The following is an 18,991-nucleotide window of genomic DNA, read 5'->3' as shown; positions in this document are numbered from 1 at the left end:
AAATCAAATTTTAACAATGTGTTCACTAAACATCTTTGATCATTTATGTATATATAAATAGAGAAAAAATTGAATTCCTATAGTAGGGCCTATTTAAGTCCTTGGTTGACAATATAATGACACATTTACAGACTGAATCTTCTGTATGTTAGAGCTACTAAACCGTGAACTTCAGGTAATGACTTTGCTCCTCAAACTCGATACACAACATTTTGGAAGAGAACGCTTCAGTTGGCCTTTCAAATCAGACTTAAAAGTAAAAAAAAAACAAAACCCTGTGTCCCTCGCTTCTTATGTTCCGTTGTTGCGTGGCTTCAATTATCTGCTTGTAATCCGGCCTGGCTGGAGGTTGTGCCTGTGTCTGCCGCCTCCGTCACCGGCCTGTCAACAGTTGTCCCCCGACGTCTATTTTTGATGCTTATTTACGGCTTGTCTATTCTGGACAGAGAGTGTGCGGTGGGGCGGGGGGGTGGAGGGGGGTGGGGTTCTTGGGACAGCAGGTCCAGCAGACAATAGATAAGACAGTGGGGGGACGGAGCGGCTAGGTTTACGCTTTAAGAGTCCAGGGGTATTTATATTTAACCGGTAAGGCGGGCGATTGGATTTGTGCGGCGATGACTGATGCGTGCGATGGAGAGGAGTAACACTAGACGCCGTGGATGTGTTGTGACGACGGGCGAGAAATTCAACAGGGCCGCCCGCCAAACAGCCACCCAACCGAGAAAATGGCTTTAGCCCCGCCGGCAAAGTAGGACAAAGACACCTGTTCCCGATCCCTGCTTTGAGCGTTCCTTTCTTTACTGGTCTTAATTCTCCCTCCTTCATTTCTTTTACGGTACACCCAGATTTTTTATTACTCCCGCACCATTCCCTCTTCCTCACCTCCTTCCATCCTCCCTTTCTCTCTCTCATTCCTCCGTCTCCCCCAAAATACCATAACTGAAAACCTGGCACGGGCCGGGGATAAATGATTCCATACATGTGAAATAAAGGCATGGCCCTAATAATAGGCATTACAGTCCTGCGTTCCTTCAGGATTGCGCCCTCTTAGAGGGGGATAAAAAGCGACTTTTCACGCGAGCCGAAACAATGACGAGTAATAAACCAAATATTCCGAAAGGGGACTCGGCGGGAGAGGTGTCGACAACGCCGTTAAACCTCCAGAAACGAACCAGGGACGCTGAAAGAAAAAGAAAAAAAAGACGAGCTTTTCAGGTGGCAAGTCGCAGCCTCGCCTTCCCCTGGGCCAATACATTATACGCCACATGTTGCACTGCACACTCCATCATCATCAGCACCGCTAGGCCTCGTACTCCCGCAAGTAGTGCTACAGAAGAGCGTGTGTGTTTCTCCCCTTAATACAGATGCATTCGGGGCAGTTTCTCCGTCAATTAAACGAAGCCTGGAGATGCACTTCAGGGAGACGCGGCGCTGCATCTGTTCGGCGGCGCTGCAGTTCTGATGCCTCGTCTTGCCTCGCGCCGCCATTGTTTACATATCAGCCCCGGAAATAGCTCAATTAGTTAATTCAGATATTTAATTTGTGCATCAAGGGCCGCGGTCCCGGCAAATCTCTGGAGCGGTGCCAGATGTGACGTGGCCTCGCAGCTGTCTGCTCCACCGCCACCACCCACCCCTCCGCCCCCCCCACCCACCCACCCATCCACCCACCCACCCATCCCTGCACGTCAAACGCTAATGGGAATCTGTGTCTCCCGCCCTCTCAGACAGAAAGCATCACTGCGTCTGTCTCCGCATTTTAAAACAGCTTTGGTCTTCTCTGCTGCGTTAGGCTACGTATGTGTCTGTCTGAGTCTGAGTGTGTGTGTGTGTGTGTGTGTGTGTGTGTGTGTGTGCGTGTGTGTGAGGGGGAACTGTCTCGACTATTCTGAATAATACAAGAGGGGAAGCCTTTAGCCTGTTTTCTTCTTCGTCTCTTCTTTTTCTCTTCTTCTTGGCTTCCCCTTAACGCACAGCCGGCCAGACGGGTATTATGGGGTCGTTTCCCGCTGTCCGTCAATGAAACTCTCACACACACACATACACACACACACACACACATGAATGCACAAACGTGCACACACACACGTACATAAATGCATACACATAAATCCTCTCTCTCTCACACAGAGTCATGATTGTATAATAAATTGAATGCATGTATGGCACATGTACACAACACCCCACACAAACAAACTCCACTTTTAACCAACACCCCCACACACACACACACACACACACACACACAGATGCTTGTAGCTCCCCCCAACACACACACACTCCCCACAAACACCAGCAGTCATAAATCGCAGCATCAAGTCAAACAATGAATGCACGGCGTGAAAATCCAATGGCTGGGGCTTAATGTCCAGTATTGCCCGCTAGATTAAGCACTGTGGGTATGTGTGAGTGTGTGTGTGTGTGTGTGTGTGTGTGTGTGTGTGTGGGAGAGGGTGGGGGGGGGGGGGGGATCAATACCTCCCAGCCAGGACCCCTATAGCCAGTCTACAGTCTACAGAGCACAACTCATTTCACATTTGGAAGGCATTATTTTCTCTGTCTGCATTTGAGGGGGGTGGGGGGTGGGGGGGTGGGGGGGGGTGGGGGTGAAGAGGAGAGTGGAGTGGCGGGAAGGGGGTGGGAGACTGCATGTGTGTGTGTGAGTTTGTGTGTATGTGTGTGTGTGTGTGTGTGTAAGTATGCAAGTATGGATATTATTGCCTACAAGCATCTGTGTGTGTTTTTAAGTATGCAGGTATGGACATGACTGCATGCAAGTGTGTGTGTGTGTGTGTGTGTGTGTGTGTGTGTGTGTGTGTGGAGAAGTAGAGTTACTTTTGGGAGATGCCGTTCCCTGGGCTGCATGTGTATTAGCAGTCTAATGTTCATGTGAATAATTGATTAGGGCCTCTCTGTGTTTTTGATAATTAGTTGATAGCTTCTTAGCTCTAAGCCCTGAGATTTCATGTATGTGTGTGTCTGTGTGTGTGTGTGTGTGTGTGTGGTGGGGGGTAGGTAGTTTGCTGCTGAGGTATCTTGAAAACAATAGCGCTCAAAACAAGAAAGAAAAGCTGCTTCGCTCTAAGCCATGCACTCTCATGGCTTAACTTTCTTCAGAAATGAGGCAACAGAACATGCATTTCTTTCTCATAACCTCCTTTCCTGGAGTTTTCCCTCCGACTCTCTCTCTCTTCTGGATGCACTTCATTACTCCGCATTAAATATTGCGCCTCATTACTTGTCAAATATGATCATCTAATCAAAAGCATTATTTTAGATTCCAAATATTAATGGAAAAGGATTTTCAGGCCAGCCGTAGCAGACAACAATAAACATTGCATGCATGAAAAGATCCATTGAAATTCATGGCTGCCCTCTCTCTGGTCCGTTCTCTTGCCTTATTGATTTTTCTATCTTTCATATGCTTATGCATCAGGTAAAAACGGAATAGGAGAGTTTGGGTGCGCTTGGTTCGTACACAAATCCCTGCCCTGATATCAGACAGAGAAGGGGTTTGTTGCAATCGTCGGCGACCTTGAGAAAACAAGACGTTCCCCCCTCCGCAACACTCACACCCAAAGAGATACTTTGGGGTTTTTTTGCCTCATGAATGTAGCGCCATGGATTCTCGTAGTTGTTATTGTTTGTGTGTGTGTGTGTGTGTGTGTGTGTGTGTGTGTTTTACTGCATATTGACTTTGGCTAACAACAGCTTACAAGCCTTGCCCCCATTATTTTTACCTGTTACAAGCTGCTGTATCAAGAAGTCTTTTTCATCACATTCATCTGGTGCAGCATCTTTGAAAATGTTGTTGTTTTTCCTTATTTATTAAGCACAGAAAGTGGCACACCGGCTCGCTAGCGTGGCCATCAACTGCTGGTGCATTATGGGTCAGAAAACGCATTTCCTACACCTCCAGTGGCCTCATGTCTGTGGTATGTCGAGTCGAGGCTCAGGCAGAGCAGGAAGACCTTATTAGGCCCGCTGCTTGTTTCCTCTCCTCTCTACAAGGCCTGGGACAAAAGGATGTTGGGATGGACGGAGAGATGGGGAGGGTGCAAGGAGAGGGGGTGGGGGTGGGGGTGGGGGGGGCAGGTCCAATCACACGTCTGCTTTTTGTTTTCCCCTCTTTGCCACAAGCCTGGGACAAAAAGAAAAATGTTGGGCTGGATGGAGGGATGGGAAGGTGGGAAGAGGGAGGGCAGGTCCAATCGAAAGCGGCGTGTTCTCAGGGTCAAAGGTCAGCTTCCAGAGTCTGTTAATGCGGTCACCGTGGGAACCGATCAATCTCAGTGCCTCAGCAGTATCGATCAGACGTGGACACACACACACACTCAGACACACACTTGCACTCTCTCACACACACACACACACACTATAGCACTCATGCCCTCTTGCAAAGCAGACTATGCACTCATTCTAACATACAGACATAGTTAAGTGCATGGGTGTATGCATGCATGCCATAATGTACACACAGAGGCGTAGACAAACACACACACACACACACACACACACACACACACCACCCTGCCTCATGCTTTTCAGAGAAGCAGACATTTGCTTCTCCTATAGAAACTGTTTGAAACTTCAACAGGACAGCCAGCAATCCATCGACAATGTTTTAATTTCTTCTCAGCTTTGCAGCTAGCACAAAGTAGCTAGTAATATGAAACCAGCTTGTTACACAACTAACAGAATTCACAATGCTACAGTAATATATTTGGTGGGATTATTCTTTGTCAGAGCTAAAACTCACCAGCTCCGACATTCGTGTATTTACAGATACTGAAAAGACAAATTCTGTGTAAGATCCCCATAGAGGAATAAAGGCAGCACATCACATCATGAAGAATCAAAAGGACAGATTACTTGCATTGCACTGGTTTATTGCACAGCCATCACAAAAACACTAACATGTTCAGTATTTAAACCCTGACTTCTTCGCTACTCACATGCTCTGATGAAGTGAGCGCGCTCTCTCTGAGGATATCGACTGTTGAAGTGCGATCTCTCTCTCGTCTAGTACTGAAAAGATAAAATCAGTGTATAGGAGCGTTGGTTCAAGGCTGTCTGATGTGTATAGGTAACAACACTGAATGACAAAGCCTATATATTTGAATGGCCATGCTTTGTACAGAGGAATCTGGACTTTTTTTCTGGGTTTTTTCTTGGTTTATAGATACATCTTCTGATACACTTAGACCCATCATAAGTCGTGTAACGGTGTCACTGGGGGCTTCAGGTCTTTAAAACATCAGACACCGGTCCTTGGCTTGCTTCCAAGCAGCATGCATCATCCTTGCACCGCCCCACTTGATCCGCAGCCAGGAGAATATAGACTTAAGTAATGCGGACTAACTGAGTTTTCCCTCAAACACCCATTCGTCTAAACTCTGCATTCAACTTCTACCTTTTGTGTCCTGAAAGCATCTGTAGACCAAAACATCAGAAGGATGCAATGCTCTGTACTGATTGCCTCCCAGATTTCTCTTTCATAATGTTGTTGTCCAGAGCGTTTTACAGTACTAAGAGTGTAGACTTTTTTTTTTTAGCATAGGTGGCAATCGAACCCCTAACTCTGCTCTACCTGCTTTCTTTTTGTTACTTGAATCGAAAGTTGTACACAGTCATGCATGTGTGGAATGAGTTTCATGACCCCTTGACCCTTTGAAACCTGTTAAAAATCATTTAAAAATATACATGTACACATATATCATTTCAGAAATACGTAAGCGTCTTTTTGTCTTAATGCCCGGCAAATACTTCTCCGCTGATACGAGGCCTTCGTGCAACGGCGGCGATATTTTCTCTGAGCTCACAGGTGGCCGTCGGCATCTCTATGGCTGTTTAGGGACATAATTAGAGTCTAGGGTTTCCAGTCAGGATCAACCCACAGGCATTCTCCACTACCTGATATGCTGCATTAGATCTACAGTACAAACAGGTGCCAGTGACATGAAATGCTGATGAGTATGTATGTGATGATATACAAATAGTGGTGCAGTGTTTCTGCCAGTAAATTTATAGTACACATCACAGTGAGTGGTATCAAACTGACGAGGATAGAGTCTTTTAAGGGAAAAGGAAGCATCAATCAATGTTTCTCTGAAAGTGTAATTGTTTTTTGTTTATATTGGTGGTTATATAGGATTCAATCTGGCTATGGCTGTCCTACACTGTTAGTGTGCCTACTTACTACACTTTGCTTTCTAAGGAGACTAAAGCAACCACTATCCTTTGAGAAAAATGTATCTCTATTTAAATAGAATGTAGCTATATTTCCATCCAACTATCAAGCTAATCAATCGGGTTGAAGACTTCATGAAAGTAAATTTTAAAAAATAACATCCACAAAAACAATTGAAAGAGTTGTTCAAGTTAGTATTGGGAAAGTTGTTATTTTTCTATAGTGTCAGCTGATGATGGCCATATTTCATGCTTTCATCCAAAGACAAAAACAAATAAATGCACTTGGCAATATTCTAATGTACCAACTAATACCCATACAACCAAGATGTGCGTCTCACACATGGGCGAGACAGCAGGTACGACATTTCTGGGAGGTCGTAATGGACTCATATTTTACAAACATACATTTCAGAAAGTCCAAAACCACTTTTAAACTGCTGTGCAGTGAAACTGAACACATTCATCAGACCAATCCTGCCAAGCCTACATCATTATTTATTCAACAAATAGTTTTTCTATAATGTAAAAACTTTTGGGGAATTTTGAGGAAATTTCATTGCATTTTGCCGTTTCCATTCAGCCTTTCTGATTTGATGCATCATAATTGCTAGAAATACTTTGATAGAAGCCAAGCTTATATGAAATACAGAAACGCTGCATGGTGTCGACAGATGTAAAACCCAGATCCTGCCTAGTCAAGACGATCCTAGTCGAAAGCCAAAGCCATAGACTCCCAGTAGCAGTGAAAACCCCGTCCCAAGGGTGGATGGTACATTTTTCTACTCTACCAGACAAAATGGCAGGTAACCAAGCAGCATATTTTTTATTTTAAAAAGCTTTCATGTCTGGTAAAATAATGGAATCTGGCTGTTGAACTCTGCAATCCACCAGCCAACTTGTCAAATCTTGTTTCACTGAAAGCTCCTTGCCATGCTTAGTATCACCACTACTGCCATTCCCCCCAGTGCCCCAGCCCTCCCTCCACCTCCACCCCCTCCCACCTCCACCCCCGCACTAGCACTGCCACCTGCCACCTGCTCATTTTCCCAGCATGCTTATCACCCCGGCCAGCCGCAGGATCGAGGCCCAAATGGACTCCATGCCATGATAAACAAGAGCGGGAGATTTCTGCTGGTTCAGGGATGGGTGGAGGGAGGAAGTGGATTGGATAATGGTTTTATTCAGCGCTCATCCACTACTGCAGTCTCTAGGGAAGAGCTGGAGGACAGTTTGGAACATGGACACCCCCCCCCCACACACACACACACACACCCCTCCACCCCCCTCATCCCTCCCACCAGGTCACATAGTTGGTACATCCCAGGGATTTAGTCACTCACTCAGACTGTTTTGCTGATGGTTGTAACTCTATTTGTGGCTTTTGAAAAGTGCTGTTGCTAAAAATTGATTTACAGTTGTATTCAGCTGGCACTTTTGCTATTTCATTTGGACTGAAATGAGATACTGTCTTGATGATATTCAACCTATTATACTTTTTAAGGAGAGAGGACAATTCACCCCCCTTATAATTTGGTCATTATTGAGACAGTAGGAAGGCTGAGAGGGATTGAGGATAGATTGATAGTCAGTTATTGTGGAGATTTGATCCCAGGTCAGCAGTTAAGCAAAAGTCTTAACCACTGCATCTCTGGACGCAATGATAACCAATTACTTTAACAAAATCTCTATTGTCGGCGAAGGAAACCCAAATTGAGACGTTTTTCAATTAAAGCACCGAGCTAAACTGGCAGCAAGCTGCGTTCAAGCGCGACATGATTAAGCCGTGTTGGAAACGCTCTGAGAACAATAGGCGCTGTTCTAGGTGAAGTAACGCCGGCTCCCAGGTGAATTCGGGGGCCTGTTCGGCACGAGGCGAACAGATGCCAAGACAAGACCGCACCAAAGGACGGGCAGCTAGAGACGCACGGGCATTGATGTCGACTTCAAACCTCACCTGTAGTACTCCAAGACTGCATTGATTCTTTTCCAGCAGAGAGAGAGGAGATAGAGGCAGAGCTATTGTTTATGTAAATGGCATTTGAGGCGGATGAACTCATAGTGTGCGTGTATGTGTGTGTGTGTGCATGCTGGTATGTTTGTGTGCATGTGTGTAGTCGTGTGTGTGTGTGTGTGTGTTTTCCCCCCTCCGCGGTAAAAAAATAGCGTGATTCCCTCCATTCATTAAGGCTCCACTGAAGGAGATTCCATTAATCTGTTCATTAGGCCACATCAAAAATGGAACTACTTATTAAAATCAGATCCAGCTGTGTACTCTCGTTAAGGCCTGCCGTACCGTACGAAGCTTAACAATGCTCGTGGCACTAGACCAAAACCCGGCCACAAAAAAAGAGAGGGGGGGGAAAAAAAAAAGATTCTACTACATTTGGCTGTTTTGACTCAACACGCCGTAATAATTGCTCTCCTCTTAGCGGGGGGGCGATGAATAAACATTACTTTTGTCAGCAAGCGTCTGAATGCTCCGTTTCCAATTAATTTACATTTGCCCAGAAATGGAGGGAATGTCTGCTCTTAATCACTATGTTTTATTTTCTCAATTTCCCCCAAGTCTTTTCTCATTCTCTCATTCCCTGTCTGGCACTTTCATTCCCCCTCTTTCTCTCTCTCTCTCTCTCTCTCTCTCCCTCTCTCTCTCTCTCTGGAAAATCCCATTAATCTCAGCCGGTGGTTTTGAACAAAAGCTATGGGCTAAGCGATTGATCCGGGCATTGATCCCACTCGCCTGAACGATCATAAAGGTGTTAAATTGGTTTCTTGGAGGATATGTATTTTTCATTGCCGCCCCGCTGCAAAGTAGAAGAAGTTCCTGGTTGGGAAAAAAATAAAAAAATAAAAAAAGAACGAACACCGGTGATGATATTAAAATATTAAATAGAGCCCACCTTGAGAAGTAGCCTTAAACGTGGATTTTGAGGCCAGTTTGAAGCGATTTCTTGGGAGGTTGCTTTCTGCACCAACCTGAACCCTAACAAGCTAAATCCGTGTAACGAGTTTTGCACCAAGCCAAGGACAGGCAGAGACCGTCCAAAGGCCTGCAGTGGACGCCGGTGTAGAAGAAAGTGGTACATCGTAACACAGAAGTAATGTCTTTCATTCGACTAGTGACCAGACTTATAAGATTACACGGCTGAAAACAGTTTTTCCAAACATCCCCTCTTGGCGATGGACGTGCAAAAGTGCAGCATCAGCTCAGCAAGCACACAGTAAAGTAAGTGTGGCATTCACAGTGGCTCCGTCCAACAGTCTCAGAAAATGTAAATGAAATAAGCTTTAACTCTGAAAGGCATATTACGTGTTGTGGACACAAATAATGAATAGATTATGTTCCTCCAACACAAAAAGATAATGTGATAATAGCACAAATCGAACACGCCATTTTCACATGAAACGGTTCGCAAACATTGAAGTTCAGGCATGTAAAACAACTTTGGTTCAAGTTAGGGTTAAGGTCATGGTTAAATAAGAAAAACTTTAGCTGAAAATGCTCCTAGGTGCCTCTTCCACATAATCCTTTCCTGGTGGTGAAACGTGCACAGAGCACATTATTTGTATTTTAAGACATTACGCTAATTTCATGAAATTCCCAATCTGTCCCAGTCTGCTACCTCTGTATGCTCACTGTGTAGGATTCTGTAGAAGAAGAGTGATCGGTCTGTTGTACCTCTGGTTTGATGAATTGCCAGAAGAACTTATCGTTTGCATATCAGGATCATTCTCTGGACTCTTGATAGCAAGCTGTGTTGCTGCCGAACTGACTCAGTTACACCGAATTACAACCGCTCACATGGTGTTAAGGAGTAAACAAGCTCGTTTCCTATTGAGTTGACATCACTGGAAATCATACAACTGGCTGTGTGTGAGTCATCTTATCTACATTTTCCGTGACCATGTGGTGCGATAAGAATTAACCAGCAAAATAAATTAGCCATTTTATTGCTCCTGTGGCGTTCAATAAACTGTCAATTTGAACTTTGTAGAGTCGTATTCTGAAGAAATCAAATCGAAAAGAGACTGTAATCGGGAGCTGGCGATCGGCCAGTGTTTTACTAGCAGAATATCAGCCGCAGTTGATGGTATTCAAGAGTCGCCTGCATGAAAACACGAGGCGATGCGGCCGTCTCCTTCATGTCAGAGAGCTGGTATTATCTGAGGGAGCAGGCAGCGGATCCTGTAAGATCAGGCGCCGGGGCTCGCCGCTCGTCTGACAGAGCAAAGGAAGAGCTTGTCAGGGAAACAGCTCGTGTCGCTGGTACTTAAAAGGTCAATGAACTGAACCCCAACCCCCGGCCCGCCCCCCACGCCCGTCTGTCTGTCACCAGCCCCCCCCCCCCCCCCCCTCCCTTCCAGGCGGGTGTCCCCCTGCCCTCGCCTAGCCCGCTATCGCCCGCCGTCATCCCCTCTGCGCCGTCCCCTTTTGATGACCCGGGCCTCTTGTCAGAGAGAGGCTTCCAGGCAGGCGGAGTGAGGACAGCCCTTTGATGAGGACCCCGACACTCGCCAACACCGCTGACATGCAGGGGGGAGGGGGGCGCGGGGGGGCGGCTTTGAAGAACTTGGGTCTCACACGCACGCACTACACACACGCACACTCACACACACACACACACTTCCAGGGTCCTTAGTTTGGCTGAGAGACGGAGAGAGACGAGGGGAAAGGGGAGGGGGGTTTTAAAGTACAGTAAGAAGCACTCCCTCCCTCCATCGCTCTCTGATGGTTTTAATGACGGCATTTGAATTTTGCTCTCGTCCTGAGCTCCAGACGCCTCCAGTGCAGGACCGCAAAAAAAATGGATGTAGGGAGGAAAGAGGAGGAGGAGGAAAAAAACAGAAAGAGTCCACCAAGCTGTCAGAAGTGGTGGAAAAGGTCACAGCAGCTTTGTTGTATTTTGTCGTTTATCTGCGCTGATAAAAGAGGAATGGGAGACATAAGGCATTCCAAGATTTGAGGCTTGCGTTTTATGTTTTTTCACTGCATAATTGTACTACCCAGACTGGCATGGTGTGTTTCTCCATTATGTTTTGTGCACAGTCTGGTTTAGGTATAATAGAAGCCTGATGGTATGGGATCCAAACTTTGGCTCTGGCCCAGGTTCCATGGTTGGTTTCTTCATCCTGCTCTTCTACAGAAACAAGTTTTTAATAGAAGACCAAAGGGTGCTGATACTGTACCATGCCTATAGCAGGCCCAGTACAGGTAAAGAATGGTACTGATGCAACAGAAATCCTCAGCTGTGGCTAAAGACAACCACAGCCAGGCGGCCTGGAGGCTCCTGTTGTGATACTGCTGTTGTTACGTCTGCCTGCACAGTAAACAGACGCCCTGCCAGTCATAACAATCCCAATCAACAAGCGATAGGCTTCAGACTTGGCCTCAGCTATAGCGCCGTGTCATTCAAGGTAATAAAGTGCTTGGCATTTGCTGGCGCGGAGATACAGTTGTTGACATCGAGTTAATACGTGAAGTCTTCGCAGATCTCAACAAATGGAGCGCTGTGCGATGTCCAGACAGCACACGGATAAAAAAGACATTCCTTTCAAAGGTGGCCGTGCCGCACCTGCCCGGGTCACAGAGCGAGGCCATCGATCCACATTCTTCACCCCTCCGGCTCGCGCTGACGCTTGCCGTGTGCGACGTCACAGACGGTTCTCACAGACTCACAGCAACAAAGAATCTCACAAAACCACAAAACCGCAGTGTGCCCAAAGAGACACATTATTCCCAATGATACACAATGTTTGTTTATGGAAAAAGGGGGGGGGGGAAGGGAGGACAAGAATTACTTTTTTTTTTCCTCATTCCTTCCTTCTCAATGTGGCCTTTCTGTGTGCGTCTGGCTGTGCGGTGTAATGATTAACGCAGCCGGGCATGGGAAGGGACCGGCGGTTACAATGGAGGGGGTTGTTGTGGTGTAGCGAGCCGCCCGTCGGACTTGCGTCAGCTTCCCAAGCTTACCTGGCCGGCCTGGGAGCCGGCGGCTGGCACTCGGCGGGGGAAAACTGGCGACTTAATCATTAGTAGCGGTGGAATCACTCAGAAACTGCTGGCACCGGGCAAACAGATAAAGCTCGTAACATTGTCAAATCAGGCACGTAACTGCGCGAGTGTGGAAAGGTTCACATGAGAAAGCTTCGGGGTTTGTGTGCAGGGGACTTTTGAGTTGTGTGTAAGGTCGACAAACTTGCGCCTGTGGTACGCAATTAATCAGTAGCGATTGACCTGTGAGCAAGCTTACATCGCAAACAGATGTCTGTGATGGGAGACGTGACAAATCTTTACATGCCGTTTTCATCTTTCACGCACCTGGAATGAAGGGATTTTATTGTTTCACTTAAATTTGCACACTGGAGTTTGTACCACTTAAATGTGAAATAGAAAGAACACAAGGGTCAACAAGTGTCCTCAGGTCTTTTTTTTTCTCTGGATATTTTTTCCATTGTGTTACCAGCATTAGTATTCATGAAATTCAGAATCACTTTATTCACCAAGTACAATACATTTTCAGGGATTTAGCTTGATGATGTTGGTGCAGAGACATATCAACAACTTACATTGTAACCAAGTACATACTGATATACCTGGAACAGTGCAAGACTTACAAATAGGCAACAGTGACAATGCATATCACTCTTCATAGCTACACATTTAACATTCAGTCCCAGCAGCATACAGTATGGCTGCAGTTGGAGGTTTGGTGAGAGCCCAGCAGTTAACCGTCGTGTGTCTTTTTTATCTTTCTGACCAGGTGGACGACCAGATGAAGCTGCTGCAGAACTGCTGGAGCGAGCTCCTCATCCTCGACCACATCTTCCGACAGGTGATGCACGCCAAGGAGGGCTCCATCCTATTGGTCACCGGCCAGCAGGTGAGTCGCGCCAAAATCGCGCCCCCCCGAAACCTCTTCTCCTCCAACCAAGTCCGCCTCTTTAGCCCTTCCCTCCTCCTCGGGCGACTCAACAACACCTCAACACTTCCTTTAAAGTGATATCGATCACTCGGCCGCACCGGAGTCACCGCTCCATTAAAAATAGATTATGCTTATAGATATAAACTAATGCGACCACAATAATCAATTATGCATTCTTTATTTTTTTTTTCCTCTTGGTGCATAAGGACTCTGACAGCGAATAAATAAAGCCCTTGGTTAAGCACTCGTAGCGGGTGGGTGGGAGGGAGGGTGGGACGGTGTATGTGTGTGTGTGTGTGTGTGTGTGTGTGTGTGTGAGTGTTATTTAGCTTCAACGATGCCCCTGAGGAGGTTGGTGGGAGCCGATGCCTGAGGCCCTGATGAAGGCCCTCAACGCATCAGGACGCTGTGATTCTTTAGTCTGTTTTTGCTTAACACACACACACACACACACACTAATACACAAAACACACACTCAACCAGTAAACACACACACACACAAACAGCAAACATTCACACATACAGTGCATGCTCGTAATCTCACACATTCATGGAGAAGATACAAAAATGGACTCAAAACACACAAACACACAAACACAGTTTTCCTCAAATAGACATGCACACTCGCAGGCAAGCATACACATATACACACAAATACACAGGTATTCTCAAGCAGTCATGTGAGTGCACACACACACACACACACCCCTACACACACACACACATGCAAAATTGCTCATTATGAATATGCCTCTGAACATTGGCACGGCTGTCAGTGAGATGAGCAGTCGTAAATTATTGATTGGCTGGCTTTCCAAGATGTTGCTCCTCAACAAAATGTTTTTCAACAATAGATGCAGGTATGAATATTGAAGCGAGCCAAGGGTTGCGGACTGTGTGTGTGTGTGTGTGTGTGTGTGCACGCGCGCCCATGTTGTATACAGGGAGGTCCTGCTTTACTTACATGATTCTGAATGAAGACAAGGTCAGGAATAGATTGACAGCATCAGTGAAGAAGTACTACCTCTAGTGAGTAAGCAGTACTACCTCTAGTGAGTAGGCAGTACTACCTCTAGTGAGTAAGCAGTACTACTTCTAGTGGTAAGTAGTACTACTGCGGTCATGGCAGTGTTAGGGGCAAACGGGCTTAGACCAATATATTGAGCCGATATTGACCTTTTATTAGATATCGGTCAGTTAGTGGCGTCCACCTCTGATGCGATTGATTTGATGCAGTTTGTTTGATTACATATTTATTGTAGAATTGATCAATACTACACTATGGGAAGACCTTAACCTGAATTGATTGTAATTCAATGTTTTGCCTAGATTTGACACAAGCATGAATATTTTTTATAATGACTATTATGACTTTGAGCGTCCCATGATGCTGTTTCAGAGGCTTTTCCACCTTGCCAAGAATAAAATTTTCACGGGGAAACACTGTATACCTGTCGTTTTGGGTAATTTTTCTGGCATGGAAATGGTCAAATTTAAAGAATATTAAAGAACATCGGCAAAAAAATATCAGTATTAGCAATAAAATATAAATATGGGCGAGTGAGGAAGACAAGGAGTGAGAGAGAGAGATAGAGAGAGAAATAGTGGTGACTTCAGGATGAAAGAAAAAATATTTGAGCACTCTTTCTCTCTCACACACACACACACACACACACACACACACTCAGAGGAGAGAGCGCCTCCAGATGCTTTACCCGTGGTCTTCTGCTTCTTCTCCTCCCACGTCCAGTGTCACACACACATACACATACACACACACACACACACACACACACTCCCTGCAGTACACACTGTTTGATTAGCGCTGGCTGTGAGACAGGGAGGAGGATGGGAGAGGAGAGAGAAGGGAGGAGAAGGGATGGAAGGGGGGTTGCCAAAGAGGAGGAGAAGGAGAAGGACTGGGGGAATGTTGGGGGTAGAGGAGAGGAGGAGAGATGATGGAGGAGGGAGGAGGAGAGTGGCAAAGAAGACTGGATGAGAGAAGTGGAGGAGGAGGAGGAGGGGGTGGAGGGAAGGAGAGGAGAGGAGAGGAGAGATGGAGGAGCGACGGAAAAGGAGGCCGACAGAGAGCTGAGGGGGAGAAGGGATAGAGGAAATGGGGTGGCAGAGGGGGAAAAGAGGAGAAGGGAAGGAGGTGAAGGGCAGGTGAAGAGGAGAGAAGGAGAGGAAAGCAGAGGAGGAGGAGTGGCAAAGAGGAGAGGAGAGGAAAGAAGGAAAAGCGATGGAGGAGGAGGTGGGCAAAGAGAAGTGGAGAAGGAGATGAGGCAGGGGCAAAGGGGAGACAAGGAGGAGTGAAGGGCAGGAGGAGGAGAAGGAAAAGGAGGGATGAAGGAGGAGGCCAGGAGGTGAAGAGAAGGGGATGAGAGGAGGAGGAAGAGATGGGAGAGTGACAGACAAAAGAGAGGGAGAGGCGAAAGTCCGGGCAGAGAGAGCAGAAGAGGAAAAGGAAAGGAATCAGGGAGCGAAGAGGAGAGAAGAAGAGGAGACGAGGAGGGAGGAGGAGGGAGCTTGATGAAGAGGAGAGGATGAGAAGAGGAGAGGAGAAGAGAAGGAGGTGGAGGAGGAGGAGGAGGAGGAGGAGGCAGCTTGATGAAGAGGAAAGGAGGAGGAGGAGGAGGGGGTGATAGTCAGGGGAGGTGCAGGACGGCGGTCTCGTTTGCATATTTTGGTTAATGAACAGCTGGTGTTGGTGTATGTGTGTGTGTGTGTGTGTGTGTGTGTGTGTGTGTGTGTGTGTGGTGGGAGGGGGAGTATCTGAAACAGTTCATTATCTCCTATTATTCTCCGCCTGGCCAGGGGTGACAGCACAGCGCTAACGCCAGGGATACTTAGACCACAGCACACACTGATTTACACAGGAACACACACACACACACACACACACACACTGAGAACGCACACACTTGTCCTGCCGAAGTGTCCTTGAGCAAGACACTGAACCCTCTATTCATGGTAAATCTTTTACTTTTTTGGGGTGAACCCACTTTCCCTCCAACCTGGCTCATCTACTTCTACTTCAGTTAGTGATTTCCTACATTTCCCAGGATGCCTTTCGACAACCCCCCGGAAAAGGTTGTGCACTTGTTGCATCCAGTATGTGTAGGTGGAGAATTTTTCCTGTTGAGGAAAAAGCGAGAGTCGCAGCCCTTACTCAAAACAAAGCACGTCTTGTGGCTGCATTGCATTCTGGTCTATTGAGGCTGCTGTTGGAGGAGAAATTTACCGTCGATGTTTCCGATCGCTGAAACATTTTCTGCTATTCAACTGTAGCCTGAAATATCTTGATGTGACCTCACATTGTCTACGTTTGGCCACTTATGCACGGGAATAAGAAAAATACACCACCAAATAACAAAATGGATCCAGAAATGCAAGCTGCATCGCCAGTAGCTTGTTTTTAACAGTGTTAAGGTGTTTTGTGGTCCTTTAAATGACTAAACAGTAAGTAATAAATGATTAAATATGGCAGCGTGTATTTTACGAGCAGCGCAGTGGGTTCCGGCATGTCTTTGCATGTCCGGGTGTAAGCTCGCTTCCAGAACAGGCCCTGGTGCATCATGGGGGATTAGACGAGTAATGCAGCGACACACGACACCAAGGGAGGACGGGCTTAAGAGAGACATACCGTGAGTTCAATACCCCTCCACCCCCCCCCCATTCTCCAGTCCCTCTTTAGCCCATTGAATCCCCAATAAGTAATGTATTGAGTTCAAACAAGCGAGGCAATCTGACATTGGGGCAAAACAATTTCACTTTCTTCCATTGCAGCTTCACTTGTTTGAAGAATTTTCTCAAAAATATCTTGGAATAAGTCAGATTGCTCCAGTAGTATTGAGAAAATTCCTGAAAGAAGTTTAAGTTGTCGAAGTTTGCATTGGAAACGACTGAAATGATCTCGCCCGATTGGCAGATTTGATCACTTCTTTTAAGAAAACTGAGATTTTAAGACAGAATTAATTTTTATGGAGATTCTTTGTAGTGTGGACAGAGATTTCTCCCGTTAGCGTTGAATCGAGTCACTTCTCCTTCCCTCCTGTCAGTCATACGCCGCCCTTCCACACTCATACTGACCTTCAAAGAAACCCATGACACCAGCGGATTTACAGTCACAGAAGAGTGAAACGCAGAGTTTAAAGCCCGTCGTTCTGTTTCTGTCTCTTTTTCTCTTCTCCTTATGTTCCTCGTTAAATTCCTATCTTTTTTTAGATATATTTTCACTCTCTGTCCGTCTTTCTTCGTCCCTCCTGCTGCATGTTATCATGACGGCCGTGAGTGTTTTCGACGTTTTTAGACGTTTGTAGGATCAAACGCAAAGTGTGACGCTTCAGAATGCATGCAGACGTGAAATGACAAAGACTGGACCGAATCAATGAATGATTAAGCAAGGCCTCACAGCTTGGCAGCCGGTTTTTCGGTATGAAAAGCTTGATATTTTGATAGTACGACGCTCCCGGTGTACATGAAATTCAAATGCTGCAGAGATGCCAAAACAGACGCTCGGTCCCACATTTCTGTAGTTTCAAACAAGGCACATTCTCCAGCCTCCATCCCCTCTACTCACATCAAAGCACTCTATGCATCAATCCGATCTCAGCTTCCATATTCATCTTTAATGATCAGCTAAGATCGCTTATCGCATTCATGATGGGTTGGGATTTGAGGATTTATTCATATATTTACTCTCTATGTCTCTCCAGGAGGGATAATAAAGTAGTATTGATTGATTGATTGATGCGCAGGTCACCGGGGTGAGAGCTAAGTCTGCTATAGTGACATTATAGTGTTTTTTTCCCTCTCTCTTTTTACTTAAGGCAAGGAGGCAATAACCCAAGGCATCACCATCAACAGTCCAATCCTTCAATGAAGTTATTTCATGCACAGTTGATTTTATGTAAATTGATTGACACCTTAGGGGGGGGGGGGGGGGCGGTGTCTGCTTTTCACCGAGTCATAACTCTTACCGTCTCGAAGGCGGGAAGAAGAAGAGAGAGAGAGAGAGACAAAGGATAGAGTTAGGGATAAATTGAGAGAGAGAAGGATAGGAAAAAGGAGAGAAGAAGACGGGGAAAGTAGAGGACAGGAGAGGAGTTGGAGAGGAGAGGAAAAAACGTGCCGGTAACATTTTTTTCTCCGACCCTTGCCTTTTCGAGGCAGATAAAAAAAAGACTCCAATCATCCTATTTACACAATAAATAAATTCCAAATCCAGGGTGTTTTTAATTGCAAATGGGAGCTCGCAGGGTCTCTTCCTCCCCGAGCTTCAGGAGCTGCGCACGCCAGCGTCTGCCTTCCCCTGGAAACCCTGGCGCAGTCAATTATGGTAATGAATTGTCAATAAATATAAAAATTTAATATGGTCCTGCTTACTGTGAGTGGCAGCTAAGGACTTGCCTCCCAGACAAATGTGCTGCGGCTGCAGATATTAAGTGCACCTGAAAAAGGAGTGTGTGTGTGTGTGTGTGTGGGGGGGGGGGGGGTACTGGGCTTGCGCAGAGCTCAGTTGGGGCTGAGGGGGATTGTGGGAGGGCTCGACCCCCGCAAACACTCTCACCCACCCCGGTAAGAGAGGACGAGGGGAGGAGGAGAGGGAGGAAGAAGAAGAGGAAGAAGAGGAGGAGGAAAAGTGTCTCTTTATCTATCTATCTACTGTATATATGGAAAGGGGAAAAGAGAGAGAGAGAGAGAGAGAGAGAGAGAGAGAGAGATATCATATATACAGTAGATAGATAGATAGATAGATAAAGAGAAAGAGAGATAGTTCTGACTCCTGAATCTTAATCACCAGCCAATAAAATACAGCGGGGGGCATCCACTCTTCCTCCTCCTCTTCTTCCTCTTGTTCTTCCTCCCTCTCC

General features: G+C 46.2%; 1 protein-coding gene across 1 annotated transcript in view; it reads left to right on the top strand.

Annotated features, from left to right (window-relative positions):
* nr5a2 (nuclear receptor subfamily 5, group A, member 2) overlaps window positions 1-18,991 on the top strand; it is an 82,466-nt gene that overhangs the window by 35,104 nt on the left and 28,371 nt on the right. Inside the window, exon 5 of the mRNA XM_071925567.1 lies at window positions 12,954-13,073. Within this exon, the coding sequence (XP_071781668.1) occupies window positions 12,954-13,073 (120 nt within the window). The remainder of the gene's footprint in view (window positions 1-12,953; window positions 13,074-18,991) is intronic.

Source organism: Centroberyx gerrardi, chromosome 9 (genome assembly GCF_048128805.1).
Source record: "Centroberyx gerrardi isolate f3 chromosome 9, fCenGer3.hap1.cur.20231027, whole genome shotgun sequence".
NCBI lineage: Eukaryota > Metazoa > Chordata > Actinopteri > Beryciformes > Berycidae > Centroberyx > Centroberyx gerrardi.
This window is presented reverse-complemented; position numbering and strand designations above follow the sequence as displayed.